This window comes from Balaenoptera acutorostrata, chromosome 13 (genome assembly GCF_949987535.1).
Source record: "Balaenoptera acutorostrata chromosome 13, mBalAcu1.1, whole genome shotgun sequence".
In the NCBI taxonomy this organism is placed as follows: Eukaryota; Metazoa; Chordata; class Mammalia; order Artiodactyla; family Balaenopteridae; genus Balaenoptera; species Balaenoptera acutorostrata.
This window is the reverse complement of record NC_080076.1, coordinates 80,428,223-80,449,478: the sequence shown is the minus strand read 5'-3', so window position 1 is coordinate 80,449,478 and position 21,256 is coordinate 80,428,223. Positions and strand designations below refer to the sequence as shown.

At 41.2% G+C, this 21,256-nt stretch overlaps 1 protein-coding gene across 2 annotated transcripts in view; it reads left to right on the top strand.

The window, feature by feature from the left end:
* MED13L (mediator complex subunit 13L) overlaps positions 1-8,457 on the top strand; it is a 290,008-nt gene extending 281,551 nt beyond the window's left edge. For both annotated transcript variants that reach the window (XM_057526151.1, XM_057526150.1), the window contains exons 28-31: positions 665-822; positions 3,471-3,632; positions 5,521-5,633; positions 6,711-8,457. In XM_057526151.1, the coding sequence (XP_057382134.1) occupies positions 665-822; positions 3,471-3,632; positions 5,521-5,633; positions 6,711-6,843 (566 nt within the window). In that variant the 3' untranslated portion in view covers positions 6,844-8,457. The remainder of the gene's footprint in view (positions 1-664; positions 823-3,470; positions 3,633-5,520; positions 5,634-6,710) is intronic.
* The last annotated feature ends 12,799 nt before the right edge of the window (positions 8,458-21,256 follow it).

Here is a 21,256-nt window from a genome sequence, read left to right as displayed (position 1 = left end):
AAAGGATACCGTCCTGTGTGTGTGTATATAGAAAACACACATAATATGATCACAGTGTAATAATAAATACAGAAAAAGAATCAGCAAAAATGTTTATGGTGATTGGGTTTTCCCTTTTATACTTTTCTTTCCAAATTTTCTGCTGTGCGTGTACCTTACTTTTATGATACAGGAGAGAGGATTTCTTAACAAAAATATCATGCTTTGATCTGCTCGTATAATAGGCCTCCAGTTTGAGGGCAAGTTCACACTTATTAACATGCATTAATTCAGCCTTAAGTATTTTAGATGCTAATTGGATGCATAGATGGTGTCTGCTGTTTTCTTGGATGGTGTCAATTTTAACTTTGTTTAATAATTAAATTGCTTCTTTAGCTAATGTTTTGCCTTCTTTTTATGTGCCTTTGGAGGCTGTACAGAGTGTGGAGTTTTACGTTCTTTATTTCTCCATTCTGTTAATACTTCACATTAGGAGATCATTGGAGAGAGTACAAAATGCAAGAATAATTTGCAGCACCTTGAACCCAGTGGGCACGCGTTAAGTCTTACTAAGTTGTTAACAACACATGCCTGTAATAGTCATAGGCCAGTAAACCATGCATTGGTTTAAATTGGGGCTATGGATTAGCTTTCTAATTTTTGTCCTTTTTTTCTCTCCCTCTAGATGACATGTTTGTTGACCTTCCATTCCCAGATGATATGGACAATGATATTGGCATATTAATGACTGGGAACCTCCATTCCTCTCCCAACTCCTCCCCAGTTCCCTCCCCAGGCTCTCCTTCTGGAATTGGTGTGGGCTCTCACTTCCAGCATAGTCGGGTAAGGACGACTTGAAATAGGTTGTTTAACACCACCTCAGCCTTCAGGAAAATCCTCTAGAAGTGCCGTCATCTTTTACTACGTGCACCTTTCTTCTTGATGGTCTTGGTCCCTGGTACAAGAGAAGTAAGTGTGGGACCGTGACTCTGTAGTTCCATTTTGAACAAAGCTGGAATTCTAAAGAAATGTTATTATTATTCCTGATGAATGTGCTTAATCAGAATAGTCCCATTACAGCTGCAAGGGTTTTATGCAATTACTGTTTTTGAGCAAAAATTAATTTTGGTTGCTTGCTGCTTCCCAGTTATTTTTTAATTTTTTGCCAGAACAGTGGCTTTTCAGAGGCTAGTTCAATAACCCTGCTTATTTAACATGCAGAGTAACTGTGTTAATTGAATAACACATTGTTGATGGTTAATTATTGGGAAAGGAGCTTAACTGGTCTTGGTTTATGTCATGGTCCCTTTATTTAGGCACGTTAGATGTTCTCTGTAGCCAGCTTGCAGGAGTGGGAAGAGCCCACAGGAGGCTGATTTTGGAGAAGTGTCCAGGTTAATACCAGAGTATTAAGGAAAAAACAGAGCTTACAGCTAGCTTCATCTTTAAATATCCCAGGATATTAGAGGTGAATTAGCAGAAGATTGAAGTGTTAAAGGTTCTGCCATCAGCTCACGTTAAGTTTCTTTAAAAGCTAGGTGATTCATGCCTTGTCACTGTATTACAGTTTTTACTTAAAATGTTAAGAGATTGAGGGGTTAAGACAGAAAAATAGCTATGTCTAGTATCTTAAACTGGACAAGTATAAGCAACCTGCTTACACTCATTAGGCACAAAGACGTTCTTCGAGGACTTAGGTTTCTGTTAGGTGGGACTTTTATTGCCAGCCCTGAGTTCACTGAAGGACAGTCTAGAGAAAAGAAGATTGAAAACTTTACTTTCAGAGAAGATGAAACCAGGGAAGGCCACCTCAGTGGACTGCCCTCATGTTATGCCTGCCCCCTAATTCTCCCTTCTGCAAGGAAGGGATTGTAAATGTCTTTATTTCCTCCGGTCATTTGCCAGTTAATGACAATTTATTGGTTCATTGGAGATTGTTGTGATGGGGACCAAGAACACAAATTTTACATTGGATAGTTTTAATTTAGGATTAATGTGAATTCTAGAGGCAAATAGCATTGCAGCTAAGAATGCATGCCCTGGAGCTTGATAAACATCACTCTGAATTATAGCCGAACATCTTCTTAGCTTTGTGACTTTGGTCAAGCTTACTTTACCTTTCTCAGCCTTAGTTACCTTATCTGTGAAATGGAAATAATAGCAGCTACCTCCCAGTACTGGTTTTTATAATTTAGCTCCTCCGATAACAAAGAATTGGTAACTGAAGTGTAGTGTTAGTTTTGTGAGAAACAGAGGCGTGCTTTATTTTCTCCCTTTGTTGGCACCTCGAGCCGTTGAATGTCACACTTCAAACAGCACTATGCTGAAGCTGGTCAGGTGTCTTTTCTAATCCTGAGCACCTGCAGCCAGGTGACCCCTGAGAGGCTTTCGGCATTTCCTCTTTCCGAACCATTAAACATTCCTTGATATCCAGTTAAGAAATTACCACAGGAGAAAAAATTTGTTCAAGGTTGCAGTAAGTTTTTATTTTTTAACCAACTCAGCAATGATACAACTTGGTGTAGTAGTTGAGGATTTTTTTCTTCCTTGAAACAGAAGGCTTTTGAGAACAAATGGATTACTTATTATTGCTTTTGCATAAAAGGTACATTTTCAACTCTTGATGCTAGCTAAAAGAGTCAAAGACAAGGAAAATGTCAACTGCAGAAACGTCCAGTAAGGCTCTCACGGGAGTCCCTTATTACCGGGACTGCTGTAAATTGAAACAAGGCTTCTTCAGGAGCAGATCTCACGCTGCTGGCAGGTCAGATACCGGTGAAGTGTTAGAACGTTATTGACAGTGGACAGTCAGGTGTGCGCGTGTATTTTTGGTTGGTTGCTGGTGAAGGAGCACGTGGGTGTGGTGGTACCTTCAGCTGTCAGATTCCACTCTTTCCATTTTTAGTTTATTACCTAATAATGCCACAGAGCAGATTTTACATTCTGCAGAAAAGGAACCAGAGAAAATAAACCTGTATTTACTTGGCTGGTGTTGTTAGTTTTACTGGTACCTTCTGCCTGAGCCATAGTTTTCATCAGATATCTGTGTGTGCAGCAAAGACACTGCCTCCCCTGTTGACCTTTCTTGGTCAGTTGACATTTTGGTGTGAGATGCTGCCAGGAAGGGGATTAGTCACTACAGTGTGCAGGGAGAATTGATAAAAAGTTGGGTGAAGGTGGTCAAAAAGTACAAACTTCCAGTTATAAAATAAGTAAGTGTCCTGGGGATGTAATGTATGGTGACTTTAGTTAATAATACCATATTGTATATTTGAAAGTTGCTGAGAGTAGATCTTTTAAAAATTCTCATCAGAAGAAAAAAAAATTGTAACTCTGTATGGTGGTGGATGTTAACTAGACTTATTGTGGTGGTTATTTCCCACTGTTAGAATCATTATGTTGCACACCTGAAACTTAAAAAGTTGTTGGTTTTTTAAAAAGCTGTATTTGGTAATAAATGCTGACCATGCTTTTGGGACTTTGTTTTTCAGAGCCAGGGAGAGCGTCTTCTTTCCAGGGAGGCGCCTGAGGAGCTGAAACAGCAGCCGCTGGCCCTTGGGTATTTTGTATCGACCGCCAAGGCTGAGAATCTCCCCCAGTGGTTTTGGTCATCGTGTCCCCAGGCTCAGAACCAGTGTCCCCTCTTCCTCAAGGTTGGTTTGGTGTCGTATTTGAAGTTGGGGGGTGAGTGACGTATGCTCAAAGTCAGTCTTGGTTAGAATTTGCCTTGGGCACCGTAGTCTTACTCTGCTCCCCGACTCTCTCACATCTACTTAAGAGTCTGAGGGTATGTTAATTACAGGCAGAGGTGGAGAGCAGAATTTAGGAGAGGAGCCCAAAACCGTGTCACAAAGAAATGAATGACTGACATTCACCCAAGGAGGAGACTTCACGCGGCTCAGCGGACACATCTAGGGTGGCCATGTGGTTCTGTATAAGCCACTGTGGTCAGGGAAGTTACGCCGGGGGGTGGGGGGGGGATAATGATGACTAGTTGTCCTCTTCCTCCACTGCCACAGGCAGTAAGCGTTCCTTTTTCGAGTAGGGCAGGAGTCAGTCAGCTAAAAAATTCCATGTTTCTGCTTGCGCCTTCCTGTATATTTCTTGGAAATTTTTATTCCAAATTAAGAGTTAAAAACAAAAGATCTCTCACTTCCAGTTTGGGTGAGAGAACCTAGAATGAAATCCATGGATTGGCAAAAAGCCAACGGTTTGACAACACACTGTTGGCAGAGCTGTAGGGAGATGGCCCTGGTACGGTGGGAAGGCCAAATATTACAACCCTGCACATTTCCCTTTGGATTCAGAAGTCCCACTACAGAGTAATCACTAAGATACACACACGTACACATACATACACACACACACATAAATCTGGAAGGTTAAAACCAAAAACAATTGAAGTAATTTTATTTTCCTGATGACTTTAACATAGTATTATGAAATCAAAGAATTTATATAAAAATCCATGCAATCTCTCAATTAGAATTACTAGTCTGAACCTAGATTTATTTATCTTTTATCTATTATTTATCTTTTCCTCTCTCTCTAAAAAGTGTACACATTCTTTAGCTCTGTTTACTGAAAAGGCTTAGGAGCCATGATAGCCTAGCAGCAATAAACACAATTTTTATTGACACAATTATGGTTTCTCAATACTGTTTATCATTCAAAAGAACCAGAGTTCTTTGAGGAAATGACTGATTCCAGGGCTAAAGTAAGAAATATTCAAGGTGTACCTGAGACATCTTGTCACGCCTAAAAGCAAGGAAGCTACCAAAGATTATTAGAGTCTTATCAAAGGACCCAGTAGCCAACTTGGAGGGGTTCCCATTGCCCAGGGATGGGATCATTTAGTCATTAAAATGAACAATGGTGGCAGTAGATTGATATCAATCTATGGGTTCATAGTTGTGCTGAAAAACAAAACATTTATACGTCACCTTTTGAAGCTGCCAGAGCAGCAGCTCATTAATCAGAAAATCAAACAGTAAGGAGAATCAAGCATTTATATTGCCTCTTCTTCTTTTTACAATTAATAAAGTAAAACTATACTAAAACTATTACGTTAAAAATTGATGGGGAACGTTATAGTAGATGGACCGTGCTGGTACCTGCTGGATCCAGGGATCTGTCATATTACTGCTGATGACAGCAGACATCAGGTGCCTTTGGATGTGATACTGTAAGAAGGGCACAGCGCCGGTTATGAAGTACGGGGATCAGGATAGAAGACCCCCACCACGACACAGTCAGCCACATCCCGACTGTGGAGCCTTCTACAGATGAAAACCTGAAGAGGGACGCTATTTAATTATTTGCAGTCCATTTGCAAAGCTAGCTTTTTTTTCTCCTCTACTGTAGGATATGGAGTTATTTGGGATCACATTGGGGTTACTGAGCAGCTTAAATTCATGGACTTAGAATAGAAGCCCTGACTACAAAGGACTTTAGAGAGCATCTCCTTCTGGTAGACGTGGCCTTATTTCTGCCCCATGGTTGACTAGACCAGGAAGGTAACTGTCTTTGTTCTTTCACCAGGCTTCGCTGCATCACCACATTTCTGTAGCACAGACGGACGAACTTCTCCCTGCCAGGAATTCTCAGCGGGTTCCACATCCTCTTGACTCCAAAACCACGTCTGATGTTTTAAGGTAGATTAAGACCTAGGCAACATAGCAGTACAGTTTGAAATTATATACTTTACTCTTGTTTTTTCCAAGGTGTTTTAATTAAAGTGTGGTATTTGTGGAAGAGGTGCTACCTTTTGTGCAGTGGAGCACTCACTGTCTGATTAGCCAGTGAGAGCCACATCCCCCCAATACCTGCATAGGACAGACAGTGTAGCATACTTTGTTAAATCCGGCAGTTATGTGCAAGTACAACTGCCCTCGCTTCCCATTCAGAGGAGGCATTTCATGGTGATGAAAATAGATCAGAATAAGGGGGTGGATAGTTAGAAGACAAAGTCTGGAACTTAAAGCACTTGACTTTGGAAACATTTTCTGCCCTTCCTGACATAGATTATGTAAATAAAGTTAAGTAAAACATAAATTCCATAGCTGGGAAATACCTCCCAGAATTGTCTTGTACTTTAGCAGGCTGTAAACATTCTTCATGTACCTTGAGAAAATATGCAAGCTTTTCCTAATGTTTTCTAACTCTTAAATGATTTGGAAATTATAGTTAAAGCAAGAACCTACCTAATCTACATGATTTTGGCTTCCAGGGCCTCTAGAGCAACACTGTCCAATAGAAGTATAACGTGAGTCACATACAATTACTATTTTAATGTGGCTACTAGAAAAATTTTAAAAAGAAATCAGTGATGTTAATTTTAGTAATAAGTTTATCAGTTATATAAAAACGTGATAACAATGTCAAAATATAAAAAATAGTATCATTTGAACAGTAATAAATATAAAAATAACTCATGAGCTATTTTCCGTGCTTTTTTAAATACTAAGTGTTTGAAATCCTGGTGCCTGTTCTCTATGTACAGCATACCTGAGTTCACGGAGTGGGGGGCCGGTGGCTGCCATATTGGGCAGTGCAGGTCTAGAAGGAAGGGGGGACATGAGGAAACGAACTCTGGGAAAGAGCCTGGGGCAACTTACGGAATGACATTAGGCCTTCTTCCTGCTGAGATCTGGCACTGGCACGTTAGAACTTTCGGACCAGCCTTACTTCTGTCGTGCCTGGTGCCCTGACCCGTGTGTTCTCTCCGGCAGGTTTGTTTTGGAGCAGTACAACGCTCTGTCCTGGCTCACGTGCAATCCGGCCACCCAGGACCGTACCTCCTGCCTTCCCGTCCACTTTGTGGTGCTCACTCAGTTGTACAACGCCATCATGAATATACTCTAATTGGAAAAGCACTTGTTCTCTCTGGCTCAGTTCCTTCTCCCCGCAACCTCAGTCCAAGGAACCTGCTACACTCTGCAAATACCCCACTCCCTCCTCTTGAGACCACTCTGCACAGTCCTGCACTGTGATTACTTCTCAGCAGGCACATGTCATTTCTGCAGTGTTCATTACCAGAGTGACTCACAGACACTTCTCTCATGGACCTGGAAACTTCCATAAGCAGTGACTTTCAGCCAGTGTTGTGGTGTGTGCGGCCCCAGACCACTGGGCCACAGGAAGTTTTTTGTTGTTGGTTTTCAAGAGGGAAACAGAAGAGACAGTATCCTTTTTGCACAAGAGTCTGTGTCTTCAGTCTCTGTTTAATAAGGGCAGTTTAGCCCTCTGGATGAAATCCTCTAGTTATTGGTGTATGGCCTGTGGGTTACCTGAACTCCATAATCTGGGACTTTTGAACAAGAACCAGCTCAAGTACATAATTTCATAATGGGGTTTCTGTCTCCCTAGTGCTCCCATCTAGATTGGCATGAGTGCTTTGGTTGACTTTATACCTGTGTGTAGATACAAAAGGTCTGGAGACATCTTCATTTTGTTTATTTATTTTAGGTTGTTTTGTCATATGGTTTTTGTGACTTTCTTTTAATTTTTTTTAATTCGCAAGGACCAGGTACAGTAGCTGAAACCCAACTCAGATCCACCATAGGATTCTTTGACTACATACCTCTGTCCTAGAAGCCAGAAAAGGAGTGAAAACAAATTGGGGAGATCCTGCTTACAAGTAATATATTCAAAACCACCCAGCAGTAGGTTTTGTTGAGAATAAACTGGGTAAACATTCTGCCATATTCCTTATTAAAAGTGGCCAGCGTTTCATGAAGGACAACATTTTTATACAGAAGGCAGTCAAGCTCAACCCAGAGCCATGGAGGCAAGTACCTTCATTAGTTTTATATAGTCACAATGGAAATATATTTTCTAGTGAATTCTTACTGAAAGCCAGGTCTCTCCTCTCATTAGATCAAAAGGGACTCATGTATATATCACAATCGGAAGTGTTTGCTCATAAAATCAGTTATAAATATGGTAAATTTTTTCTGGACCATAGGAATATTATTTCAAAGAAATAGTCAACTTAACCATTAAATTAGTACTTGAAGTTGAGCCTTCGTGGTGGGACTTTTTTAAAAAAACATGCCTTTTTAAATCATTAAGGCTAATTGAAGTATTTTATCCAGGCCCGAGAGGGTTGTCTTTAAGACTCCATTTCTACCCGTACCTTGCTGTGCGTTTCTGTCTGAGGGCAGTGGGCGTGGGCTTGCCTCCCATGAGCCGCTCTGGTCAGGCTGTTGAGCTCTAGTCATCTGTGGAGAGAATCATGCAAATTTTAAAAGTTCTTCCAAGAGACTTCCATATTCTGGTTATTAACAAAAAAGGAAAAATGTAATAACTGATATGATTTTGTAAAAGTATTTTTCTTGAAATAATCTAACGTTTAAAACATATTAAAAAAAAAAGTTGTGTGGTGGGAATGTGAAAGCAGAGAAGTAACTTGTAAATGGATAATTTTGTTCTCTGTACCACCAATTGGGGGGGAGGGGTCGACTTTCGCAGTGTATAGGTTAAAAAAATCTGATATATCAAACCATTTGTATCTAATGTGTACAGTGTAAAATTGACTTTAAAAATATTGCAGTGCTATTTTTTCTTAATCAGAAAGGAAAAATTCTCAAGGCCTTTTGAAGAGCATAAGATGATGAAGATTGTAAACTTGTATAAAATTATCTTGGTGAGAAGACAAATTGTAAAGTAGATATTTGTAATCTTTTACCACTTTGGGGTTGCTTTTTTTCCCAGAATTCATCAGAACTTTGAATTTTTTTTTTTTAATGGGCTGTTTTTAATGCAGGGGCTTTTCTTCCCTAGAAACCCAATTCTCAGCAAAAAAAGAAAAAAAAATACAAAAAACAAAAAAACCCCTACAAAAATTAAAAAAAAAAAAAAAGGCAGCAAAGGGTAGTTTTCATCTGGTGTCTTTTATTTAAGTTTTTTAAGTTAAGAAAAGCTGGTGACATATTTATACGTTTTTGTGCAAAAATAAATGGCAATAGATTTTAAAAAAATCTTATTATGTACTTCTGTGTGAAAAAGTCTGTATAATATTTCCCTTAAATATGCATTATTTTACTTGTGAGTTTTTTACTGAATTAATCTGAAATGTACAAGCCCTGGATTTGCTACAGAGTGAGAACTTATTTTATTTTTTTTTTATTTTTAATTTTGGAAATTCTGCAGAAATCAGAACTCTTACCATGGTTTGAACTAAAGAGGGGAAATGGGGGAGGGGAGAGGGGTGGGATTGTCCAGCATGCTTGTATGTATATTTCAGAACCTTTTTTAAATGTAAAAGCTGTACATTTCTGGGAAGTTCTGAATTTCTTTTGTTTCCTTTTTTCCTTCAAGCATTTTGCAGTGAGCTTCTTTTATATATAGCAAACAATTTGAAAGAATACAAAAATATGTGAAGTTCATTTAAAAAAAAACTACAGTATAGCGCTGGTACAGTACACTAAAAGACTTTGATAAAAAGAAACAATACTAAAAGGCCTCCATTTTAAATGTCATTCATATATACCTTGTGAATGAGAGCTATATACTTTTACACACTTTTTTAGAGGAATAAATTATTGAATTACTGAAACGTTGAGTGGCTTTTTTCCCCTTCCATCCTGCTTTTGTAATGGGAGTGATCTACGCCTATTCAAAAGGTGTTAAGTATTATGGATTGAACAGTCCTTGACCAGCAGCCTGGCTCTACCTTCCAGAGTAAAGTTTTACTCCCCTGATCAGCACATCTCATAGATGTTCTCAGACGGTTTTCACATATTCCAGGATACAACGGCATTCCTGGATCAGTTTTAGCGTGCACACACACACACAGAGCCTTGGATTTGGAGCTCTGGTGTTTAGTTCCTTAACTGTTCTGTGTAGATCACATCTAACAGTGATCACACGTCTAACAGTGAGCTGCTTGTCTCCCAGCTCTTAAGATTGCGGTCAATACTAGAACAAATTACAAGTCTGTTTTCTCCTTGCTTTCTCTTCATGGTCTCAGCCAGTTTCTTTTTGATGTTCCTTAAAAAGAACAGTTCCATCTCTTTGCTGTTTTCCCAGTTCACAGCCTGGTGACAGCAGTATGCCATCTAACACACATCCAAGCAAGGCGCTCATTGACTGCACGGCACCCACTACGTTGTTCTCTTCCCCTTGGGTCCATTCCGTAGGAAAAACCCCTGTGGGGGCAGAAGCTCTCGCTAAAATAGTAAACGCCAGGACCTGGCAGACCCTACTGTCGAAATTTGAATAAATTGAAAGACCTTGCCCTTAATCTTCCTCCGACTCTTTGGCAGTATACATTGTTCTGAATCTAACAATAAAGTGTTGAGACTGCTCAGCCTCAGTTATTTCGTCTGCAAATGAGGGATGAGGGCAATTCCATGAGAAATGCTTTGCAAACTAAAAAGCTGTGTCCATGTTATTATAGTTGTACTATTGAAGAAGCCTGAGAAAAGTGAGGCCACTTTTCTGTTAACAGATAATATCGGTCTCTGTCTCATCCAGTTGCCACTGCCTTATGCATAGTTCACGGCACTCTTGGTAACGCTGCCTGCCCAAAGCATTAAAGAACCACACATTTCCTAGATCCTATGTGATCAGGTCAGTCAGAAGATTCCTGTGTCCCGTAAAAATCAGAATTAGGTGGTATTTTTCCAACCAATTGATTTGCTTGGGTTCTGTGCTCATACAGCGGATGGCACTTTATCCAACAATCAATGTTGGTATTTATACTAGGAACTTTGTTTTCATAACCACTATTTGCTGTACCAATTCAGCAATACTAGCTAAATCTCCTTGAGGTAGGAAAAATTATTTGTCAAATGCATTGAAACATTTTGCAAATTAGATGTAGGTAAATCTGACCTGCCACTCAAGAACTATCAGCCTCCAGCCGTTTGCACCGCTCAGATCCTGCTTAACACCAGTTCATCCCCTCCAAGGATGCCATCAAATAGTTTTATGTTCCTGCTATTCAAGAAGTCACAGGGCCAGGAATTTGTCCCCAACTGGTGTCAAAGAGCTAATAAAAATCTTTAAAAAAGTGCAGTTTGTCCATAGGAGTTTTTAAAGACAGACTTTTCGTAAGACTTAGTGCCTAAGCGTGAGAGCCACATACTGAAAACAGCCTTTGCCGCTTGTCATTTCTTTCTCTTCTGAATTCGCCACTTGCTAAAATCCTATCAAGAGGCAATTTGAATGTATTACCATTAAAATTTTTATCTTGGTGTTAAATGATTCGCTTGTTTATATCCCCTTGACAAAAATGTCACTTTAACAGTAATTATTTCATGTCATTAATACCTAATGAGACGCCATTAGAAAATTCTGTGTGCCAGGTAATACGTGGTTGCAGCAGTTGCCCTGGGCATCTTACTCTGCTGGGAACCAGATTTACCAGTCTCCCACCACTTCACTTGAAATTCTCAGATCAACTTTATTAAAGATTTTTTGGCACTTAACTGCTTCTGGTTAGAACTCCAAATTAATGAAGCAGGTAAGAAATAGCAGTTGATGAGGAAGAAGGCTTGGATAAGACTAAAAGTATTGATTTTTCTCTGCAAAGGTTATTTCCTCAATGAGCATTAGTTACCAGGGAAGATGCAGACAGACATTGGGCTCAGCCTCACTTTTTCTTTTAAGAAAAGCAGGGAAGTGAGAAAAGCCTGTTTTATCTTAATAATCTAAAAACAGTGTTTGTATGGGCTGTGACTCAATGCTCTGTTCAGATATAGGAATCAAAGCAGGTCTGTTGCAGAGTGCTTAAAATCACCCAAATCTCAGAACAGGCGAACACTTTGAAATCAGCAGCCCCTTTCAGCATTTCTCTGGCTATTGCTATTTTATGCCTTCATTGCCTTACTAGCAAATTAGGCAGGTTTCAATCTACCAGTTTCATAAAACCACATGATACTCAGGAAAACTGGCCCTGCAAGAGCTAAGATGAGAGGGCTGACACAAGGAGATGTTTGCTGTGGGAGTAATTAATTTAACGTGTAAGATAGTAATTGTCTTATTTCATTTGAGCTTGAACGTTTTTCAGTAAGCATTTACAAGTAGCTCCTCTTACTTAAATCTTACTCTGTTCACTTAGAGGCTTGGCTTCATGTAGCTCTTATTAACATATATGCATTATTTAATATGTAAATTTCCTATCTGCTTCCTTTAAGTATGATTTTTAATTGTAGAAGAGAATGTTTATACAGTTATACATGCACACACCAATATTTTTTTTCCCTGTTGATCTCTCTTACATCACCACAAAGCTTAGGAATTTATGTCCTTATCAGGTCTAGAGATCAAGGTCATTTTTGTTTCACAGGATGAACTAATGACCTTCCAGTCATTTCTGTGACATGGGAGAGTTTACCTTACCTGACAACAACTTTAGATTGGGCCGACTATATACTGCACTGAGAGTAGGCACCCAGGAAATGTTTGTTGAAAGAGTGGAATGCACATCAATGATCTGAAATTTACCAGCAAATTCATCCCATTCTGCTGCTTTTTGGAGGAGCAGAAAATATATATTTTATATACTAGAAAATATAAGAATTTCTTTTATTTTTCTGTTGCTGATTTAGGTTTTCTATTTCTTATGTCAATTTTGGTAATTTGGATTTTTACAGGGGAAAAAAATTGAGTTTGTCGACACTACTATGCAATTGTGTAGAGTATTCCCTTAATTCTGAACCTATTGTTTTTGGTAACGTATGCTCCTCCTCATTTCTAACTGTTTATGCCTTTTTTTCCCTTCTCCATGGATTATTCTAACAGTTGCTGTTTTTTAGTTTTGTTTGATTTTTCCAAAGAAACAGCCCATGCATTTAACAATTCTGCTGTTTTTATCCTGGCTTTTAATCTTGTTCCTTTTCCTAGTTTCCTTGAGGGTTTTGTTTTAGTTTCCTTCAATCTTAATTGCCTGCTTAGTTAATTTATTTTCCGTTTTGATGATACAGGCATTTATAGCCTGGGGGCTTTTGGATGTGTGCGGCCCTCCTCAAATTATATGCAAAATTCTTTGTATTTGCATTTTTTCTAGGGAGGGGATCTATTGTATCAGATTCTCAGAGGTATCTGATCCTAAAAGAGATAAAAATTACTGCTCTGGGACTATGTTAAAGCTGATTGCATCCTACAAGTTTTGATGTTTAATGTTTTCATTTTTATTTTTAGACTCAGTGTTTTATTTCTTTTTTGATCTGCCCTTTTTTTAATAAAGGAAAGTTCTCTTTGGATTTCAAGTCTCTTGGACTGTAATTTTCTCTTACTACACATAATCTAGTAATGATTGGGTTTTGCAAACAGTCTCCGAAGCCTTCAAAGCAAGGTGTATCCTATTTCCTAGTGCTGTCCAACAGAAATATCATGTGAGCCATATAAATGTAATTTTATATTTTCTAGTAGCCACATTAAAAAAGTGGAGAACAGGTGAAATTACTTTAATATTTTTATTTAACCCCATATATCTAAATTTTCATGTTTCAACATGAAATATAGAAGTTATTGGTGAGATATTTAGCATTTTTGCAATGTCTTCAACATCCAATATTTACTTTATGTTTACAGTGTATCTAAATTTGGATGCTAAATTTTCAGTGGTTAAGGCAAAATGTAGTTGTACCAACCAAAACAAGTTGGATTTAACAGAAAAAAATAATTGTATACTGCTTCTGGTTTTAAATTTAAAATTTTTTTAAATTAACTTGTCCCTGATAATTTTTTTTTAAATTAATTTATTTTTTTTTTATTTATTTATTTTTGGCTGTGTTGGGTCTTTGTTGCTGCGCACGGGCTTTCTTTAGTTGCAGTGAGCAGGGTCTACTCTTCATTGCGGTGCACGGGCTTCTCATTGCAGTGGCTTCTGTTGTTGCAGAGCACGGGCTCTAAGTGCGTGGGCTCAGTAGTTGTGGCTCACGGGCTTAGTTGCTCCGCAGCATGGGGGATCTTCCCAGACCAGGGCTCGAACCCGTGTCCCCTGCATTGGCAGGCGGATTCTTAACCACTGCACCACCAGGGAAGTCCCTTAAATTTTAATGAAAATTAAATAAAATTTAAAAATTAGTTCCCTCAGCTATGCTCACCACATTTCCACGTGTTCAACAGCCAGCCACACACTAACCTGCTGGACAGGGCAGTGCCAGCCTGTAAGATTTGAGATGGATTAATTCTGCCTCAAGTATATTTTCCATATCTTCTGTCTGGATCTCAACTCTGTCTCAGGCAGACAGGAGTCAAAATTTCCCACTGTGATTTTGGGCTGTCCTTTTTTCTTTTGCCCTACATTATTGCTGCATAAAGGTTTATGATGTATCTCTGTATAATGACTATTCTGTATATTTTTTTGCTTTAAATTATCCTTTGATATGATTATTACCACCCCTTTTTCTTTTTTATTTTTTTGGCTGTGTTGCGTCTTCATTACTGTGCACAGGCTTTTCTCTCTAGTTGCGGTGAGCAGGGCTACTCTTCATTGCGGTGAGCAGGGCTACTCTTCATTGTGGTGAGCAGGGCTACTCTACATTGCAGCGTGAGGGCTTCTCATTGCAGTGGCTTCTCGTTGCAGAGCACGGGCTCTAGGCGTGTGGGCTTCAGTTGTTGCAGCGTGCGGGCTCAGTAGTTGTGGCACACGGGCTTAGTTGCTCTGCTGCATGTGGGATATTCCCGAACCAGGGATTAAACCTGTGTCCCCTGCATTGGCAGGCAGATTCTTAACCATTGCGCCACCAGGGAAGTCCCCCCGCTATTTCCTTTAATTAGAATTCTGGTGTTATATCTTTGACCAACTATTTATTTCCAAACTCTGTCATTTTGTGTTAGTTGTTCTTCATACAAATCATTGCGTTTCATTGTTCCATAGAATTATAATCTCCTTTCAATAGGGTAATTTTTACCATTTGCATTTCCTGTTCTGTGTTACCCTTTGACTTGTCAGCCAGTTCTTACAAATGCACATATATATTTACTTGCTTCCTTTTACTTTTCAATTTTGCCTTTTTGTGTATGAAGTCTGCTTTTATCTTTCAAACATTTTGGAAAGAAACCTTCATTTTCAATTAGTGATTACCTTACAACAGTCCACAAACATTCACAATGCACTTCTTACTCTACATGTACCCATTCTAATTAAAAAAAAAAAAATCCTCTCATCCATCAGTCCCACCTCCACCTCCATCCTATTCTTTCAAGACTCACTCGCCTGTGTTCATTCCCTAGGCCCCGGGGAAATCTGTGAATCAGAGCAGAATTTTTGTTCATCTCTGTCCTCCTTTTCCTTGGACGCTGCCCTTCAGTCTTGAGTAGCTCCCTTAGTTTCAGGCTTCTCTCCCTAAGAAATGCAGAAGACACTTCACACCGGAACGTTTTACCATCAGGTCCTCTCAGTCCCTGTCACACAGAACCATAACATATCTGCAGAATGAATCTGTTCTGTCAACAGATACCCTGTGCCTCTAAGGTGCCAGCCCTGTGCTAGCGAATGAAGAGATACCCCACCCGTATCCTGAGGGTCAAGGAGGCCAGTGTCCGTGACACAGTGGTCCCGCCTCTAAAGGAGCCCCGAAAAGGAGCGCGCTTCCCAGCCCAGCCTGGGCAATGAGTAACCCCCATGCCTGTCTTCAATTTCGAGTCTTCTGGGCTCTGTCCCCAACCAGTTTCCATCAGAGTGCCTCTGTCATAGGGCGGAAGTATTCCTCATCCAGTTCTGTCACCACAACTGAGCCATCCAGCACTCTGAGCTCCTATCTTGCTGACACCCTCAATTCCCTACCCCGATGATTTTTTTTTAATTGAACTATAGTTGATTTACAATGTTGTGCTAGTTTCTGGTGTACAACAAAGTGATTCCATTTGTGTATACATATATATATATATATATTTTTTTTTTTTAATATATATATTCTTTCCATTATGGTTTATTACAGGAATTGAATATAGTTCCGTGTTCCACACAGTAAGTCCTTGTTGTTTATCTATTTTATATATTGTAGTGTATATATGTTAATCCCAAACTCCTAATATATCCCTCACCCACCCCCCCTTAACCCCTTTGATAACTGTAAATTTGTTTTCTATGTCTGTGAGTCTATTTCTGTTTTGTAAATAAGTTCATTTATATATTTTAGATTCCACATATAAGTGATATCGTGGTATTTGTCTTTGTCTGCTTCACTTAGTATGATAATCTCTAGGTCCGTCCATGTTGCTACAAATGGCATTATTTTATTTTTTTTTACAGCTGAGTAGTATTCCATATTGTGTGTGTGTGTGTGTGTGTGTGTGTGTGTGTGTGTGTGTGTGTGTGTATGTCACATCTTCTTTATCCATGCATCTGTTGACGGACATTTAGGTTGCTTCCATGTCTTGGTTATTGTAAATAGTGCTGCTATGAACATTGGATGCATGTATCTTTTCAGATTAGAGTTTTCTCCAGATATATGCCCAGGAGTAGGACTGCTGGGTCATATGGTAGTTCTATTTTTAGGTTTTTAAGGAACCTCCATACTGTTTTCCATAGTGGTTGCATCAATTTATATTTCCACCAACAGTGTAGCAGGGTTCCCTTTTCTCCACACCCTCTCCAGCACTTGTTATTTGTAGACTTTTTAATGATGGCCATTCTCACCAGTGTGAAGTGATACCTCATTGTACTTTTGATATACATTTCTCTAATAGTTAGCGGTGTTGAGCATCTTTTTATGTGCCTTTTGGCAATCTGTATGTCTTCTTTAGAGAACTGTCTATTTAGGTCTGCTGTCTTCTTTTTTTTTTTTTTAGAAATTCACGTTCTTTTATTTATTTATTTATTTATTTATTTATTTATTTATTTATTTATGACTGTGTTGAGTCTTCGTCTCTGTGCGAGGGCCTTCTCTAGTTGCGGCAAGCGGGGACCACGCCTCATTGCGGTGCACGGGCCTCTCACCATCGCGGCCTCTCCCGTTGCGGAGCACAGGCTCCAGACGCGCAGGCTCAGCAATTGTGGCTCACGGTTCCAGTTGCTCCGTGGCATGTGGGATCTTCCCAGACCAGGGCTCGAACCCGTGTCCCCTGCATAGGCAGGCAGATTCTCAACCACTGCGCCACCAGGGAAGCCCTGCTGTCTTCTTTTTTTAATTGAGTTATTTGGTTTTTTGTTATTGAGTTATATGAGCTGTATGTATCAATATATTTTGTAAATTAAGCCCTTGTCGGTTGCATCGTTTGAAAATATTTTCTTCCATTCTATAGGTTGTCTTTTCTTTTTGTTTATGGCTTCCTTTAAGCTATTTTAAGTTCATTTGTGTGTATGGTGTGAGGGAGTGTTCTAACTTCTTTGATTTACATGCAGCTGTCCAGCTGTGGGAAAGATGTTTTTGCCCATATCACAGAGGTGCCAGTGAGGGCTCTCCATTATGGGCTCCATTATGGGCAAGTCTCCAAAGAACTCACCAAAGCACCCATGACACAGAGTCAGACTCACATGCCTGCCGAGACTGCATTTTGTAACTTAAAGTAATAGTGATCAGAAAAGTTATGAGGCCTACCCTAAATTTTATCTAGGAGCAAGGGGAGAAATAACTCTGTAGAATAAATTTAAGGGGTCAGTGGAAAACAAAAATAAAGCTGCTTTAAAGTGACCTCCCAAATGTTGTACTTGTTCAAAGTATTCGTTACATTTGGAGTGATGCTGCACTGCAGGTAAAATGGTTAAACTAGAGGAATCAACATAGATTAAGCTTTCCCAACACCACTTGCTGAAGAGACTGTCTTTTCTCCATTGAATATACTTGCCTCCTTTGTCAAAGATTTATTGACTGTAGATGTGTGGGTTTATTTCTTCATTTTACCTATATTTCTCTGACTCTAAGTTTAGGAGAAACGGTTATCTACTGTCGTCTTGAAGAGCTGTTTTGTTTTGGGTTTTTTTTCATGAACTTATTTATTTGTTTATTTTTGGCTCTGTTGGGTCTTTGTTGCTGAGTGCAGACTTTCTCTAGTTGCAGCAAGTGGAGGCTACTCTTCGTTGTGGTGCGCAGGCTTCTCATTGCAGTGGCTTCTCTTGTTGAGGAGCACAAGCTCTAGGCATGTGGGCTTCAGTAGTTGCGGCACGTGGGCTCAGCAGTTGTGGCTTGCGGGCTCTAGAGCACAGGCTCAGTAGTTGTGGCACACGGGCTTAGTTGCCCTGCGGCATGTGGGATTTTCCCGGACCAGGGATCGAACCTGTGTCCCCTGCATTGGCAGGCAGATTCTTAACCACTGCACCACCAGGGAAGCCCCAGGGCTGTTTTTTTGTGGGAGCATCCCTGTGTAGCCTGTGTGAGTCTGATATTTTCGGTGCGAGGACTGTTTTTAGTGTGGATGCCTGCCTTGTCTTTCCTCAGTGTGTGCTGGCCGTTATCCCCTTGAAATGGGGTGTGATTGGTGTTGTGGTGACCAGAGCCTGCACTGGATGTTGAGCAGGGCCTCCTCTTTGCTCTGGTTATCACAGCCCTGTCGGGGGCAGGGACTGTCCCTCAGTTGTTGGAGCCCCCAGATCCGTTTCTGCTGTGCACTGTGAGGTAGGTGCACTGGAGCACTTCTGCAGGGGGAGAAGCCACTGCGGATTCCTCTACAGGAGCTGTCCACCAGGGACTGCGCTCTGTAGTGTCACCTGTTACCTGATGTGCAGACTTCCAGGTGAGCCCTGTTGTGGGCACTGCCCTCGGCCCCTCCTTAACAATGGGAGTGCAGGCAATTGGCCTGAGTGTCCCTTGGGCACTGTGCTCACAAAGCCACCAGCAGAGATCTGTTGGCCCAGATCCACTGAAGTCAGGCACTGGGACCACTGCAGTCACACACCTGGACCCTCCACGGGGGCTATGGAATGGGCCCAGAACTCAGTCCCACCTCCCTGTGCGGGTGCAGGCAAAGCCCACAGCTGCTAATTCCAGACGCGCCCAACCCCCGGAGCACCGGCAATCCACTCGGATGTCCCATAGGCGCTGAGCTTACAAAGCCACAGATGGCAGCGTAAATCTGCGGGTGGCACAACCGCTGGGACACTGCTCAGGTTTCAGCCCCGCGTCCGCGTGCGGGCAACCCACTGGTGTGGTGCGCTCCCGGCACTCGTAGAGGCGGAGCTGTGCCCCCTGTGAGAATGAGGCTGCTACGGCGGGGCCCCGCCCCTCCCTTCGTGCACGTGTTAACAACGGTGCTCCTATGGTGGACCCAGGCTCCAGCCTGTGCGTACCCCCAGTTGCAGCCCAGCCCACACTCCAGCCCCTTCAGGCTGTCTCCGCACAGCCAACCCCAGTCCTCTTTCCAGGTCTGTCTGCTGAAGCCCAAGTTGCAGCCCCCAGCCCCATGTGCACCAGCAGACGTGCGTCTGGGGCTGGGAGTGCAAGGAAGTGGCCAGGACCGTCTGTGCTGGTCTCTCTCTGTTCTGCGGGCTGCAATCCAGCTGCTGCGTTCTCCTCTGAGCCTCTGAAGCTCCCTTTCTGTCCTGGCTGATCTCCCAGCCAGTGAAGGAGGTTTCCAGGGTGAGGGAACCTCTCCTCTTTCACAGCTCCCTCCCAGGGGTGCAGGTCCTGTCCTGATTACTTTTTATTTTTCCTGTGTCCTACCCAGTTGCCTGACAATCTTTCTTGCAACTTAGGTTGTATGAGATCTTCTACCAGCGTTCAGTAGGTATTCTGAGAGAATTGTTCCACGTGTCGCTGTATTTTTGATGTATTTGTGGGAGGAGGTGAGTTTCAAGCCCTTCTATTCCACCATCTTGACCTCCTCTCCCACTGAGGATTCTTCATGCCTCTTGGCATAGTCTCAGCCCTTGATCTGCTGGGAGCTGATTAACATGCAGATTCCCAGACCACCCACAGGTTCTGGTCCAGTCAGTGGGGGGTAGGGTCCAGGAGTCTGCATTAAATGCTCTCTACACCCTAGGTAACTCTGATGCAGGGGTCAGTAGACCGCAGTTTGAGAAATACTTGTCCAATTCAACTTAACTTTTTTGTACTAGGGCAATATGGGCAGGCAGGAGTTAGCAAAGGATACCTTAGTACATCAGACTGCCTTTACTCTGTTAAAACTTGGGATATTTTTTCTCCTATACATTTTTGTTAGATGAGCTCATCCTTCCCCACAACTCCCAAATCTGTAGCTATGGATTCCGTACTTCCATCTACCTAACAGATAGTTCCACCAGGAAATCCACAGTCACTCTAGATTGAGTCCATCCTTCCTTCAAACTCTGTTCTTTCTCCTCCTCATCATCAAGCCTGTACAAGCCTCTAGACCAGCCTCACCCAGCCGGGGACAGACACCAGAAGCCAGAAAACTACAGTTCCGCAGTCTGCAGAGTAAGCCCACAAATGCAGGCCAGACACTACTCTGGGACCAGCTGGCCCCTGGCCCTTGCAGGACAGGAGGGGAGTGCACTGCTGGGACACACAGGACATCTCCTATGAAGAACCACTTCTCCAAGGTTGAGAAATGTAACCAACCTGCCACATACATAAAAATACAAATATCAATTTAGACAAAATGAGGTGACAGAGGAATATGTTTCAGACAAAGTAACAAGATAAAACCCCAGAAGAATAACTAAGTGATGTGAAGATAGGCAATCAACCCGAGAAAGAGTTCAGAGTAACAATTGTAAAGATGATCAAAGAACTCGGGAGGAGAATGGATGCACAGAGCGAGAAATTAAAGTTTTGTTTTTTGGCCATGCCATGCAGCTTGCAGGATCTTAGCTCCACAACCAGGGATTGAACCTGAGCCACAGCAGTGAAAGCACCTAGTTCTAACCACTGGACTGCCAGGGAATTCCTAGAAGTTTTAAACAAATAATTAGAAAATATAAAGAACAACCAAACAGAATTAAAGGAAACAATAAGTGGAATGAAAAATACACTAGAAGGAATCAGTAGTAGAATAAATGAGGTGGAAGAATGGATCAGTGAGATGGAAGACAGAGTAGCAGAAATCACTGCCACCAAACAGAGAAAAGAATGAAAAGAAATGAGGACAGTTTAAGAGACCTCTGGGACAACATCAAGCATGCTAATATTCACATTATAGGGGTTCCAGAAGGAGAAGAGAGAGAGAAAGGGCCTGAGAAAATATTTGAAGAGATAATAGCTGAAAACTTCCCTAACCTGGGGGAAGGAAATAGTCACCCAAGTCCAGGAAGTGCAGAGTCCCATACAGGATTAACCCACAGAGGAATCCATCACAACACATTATAATCAAACTGACAAAAATTAAAGAGAGAATATTAAAAGCAACAAGGGAAAAGCAACAAATAACATACAAGGGAACACCCATAAGGCTATCAGATGAT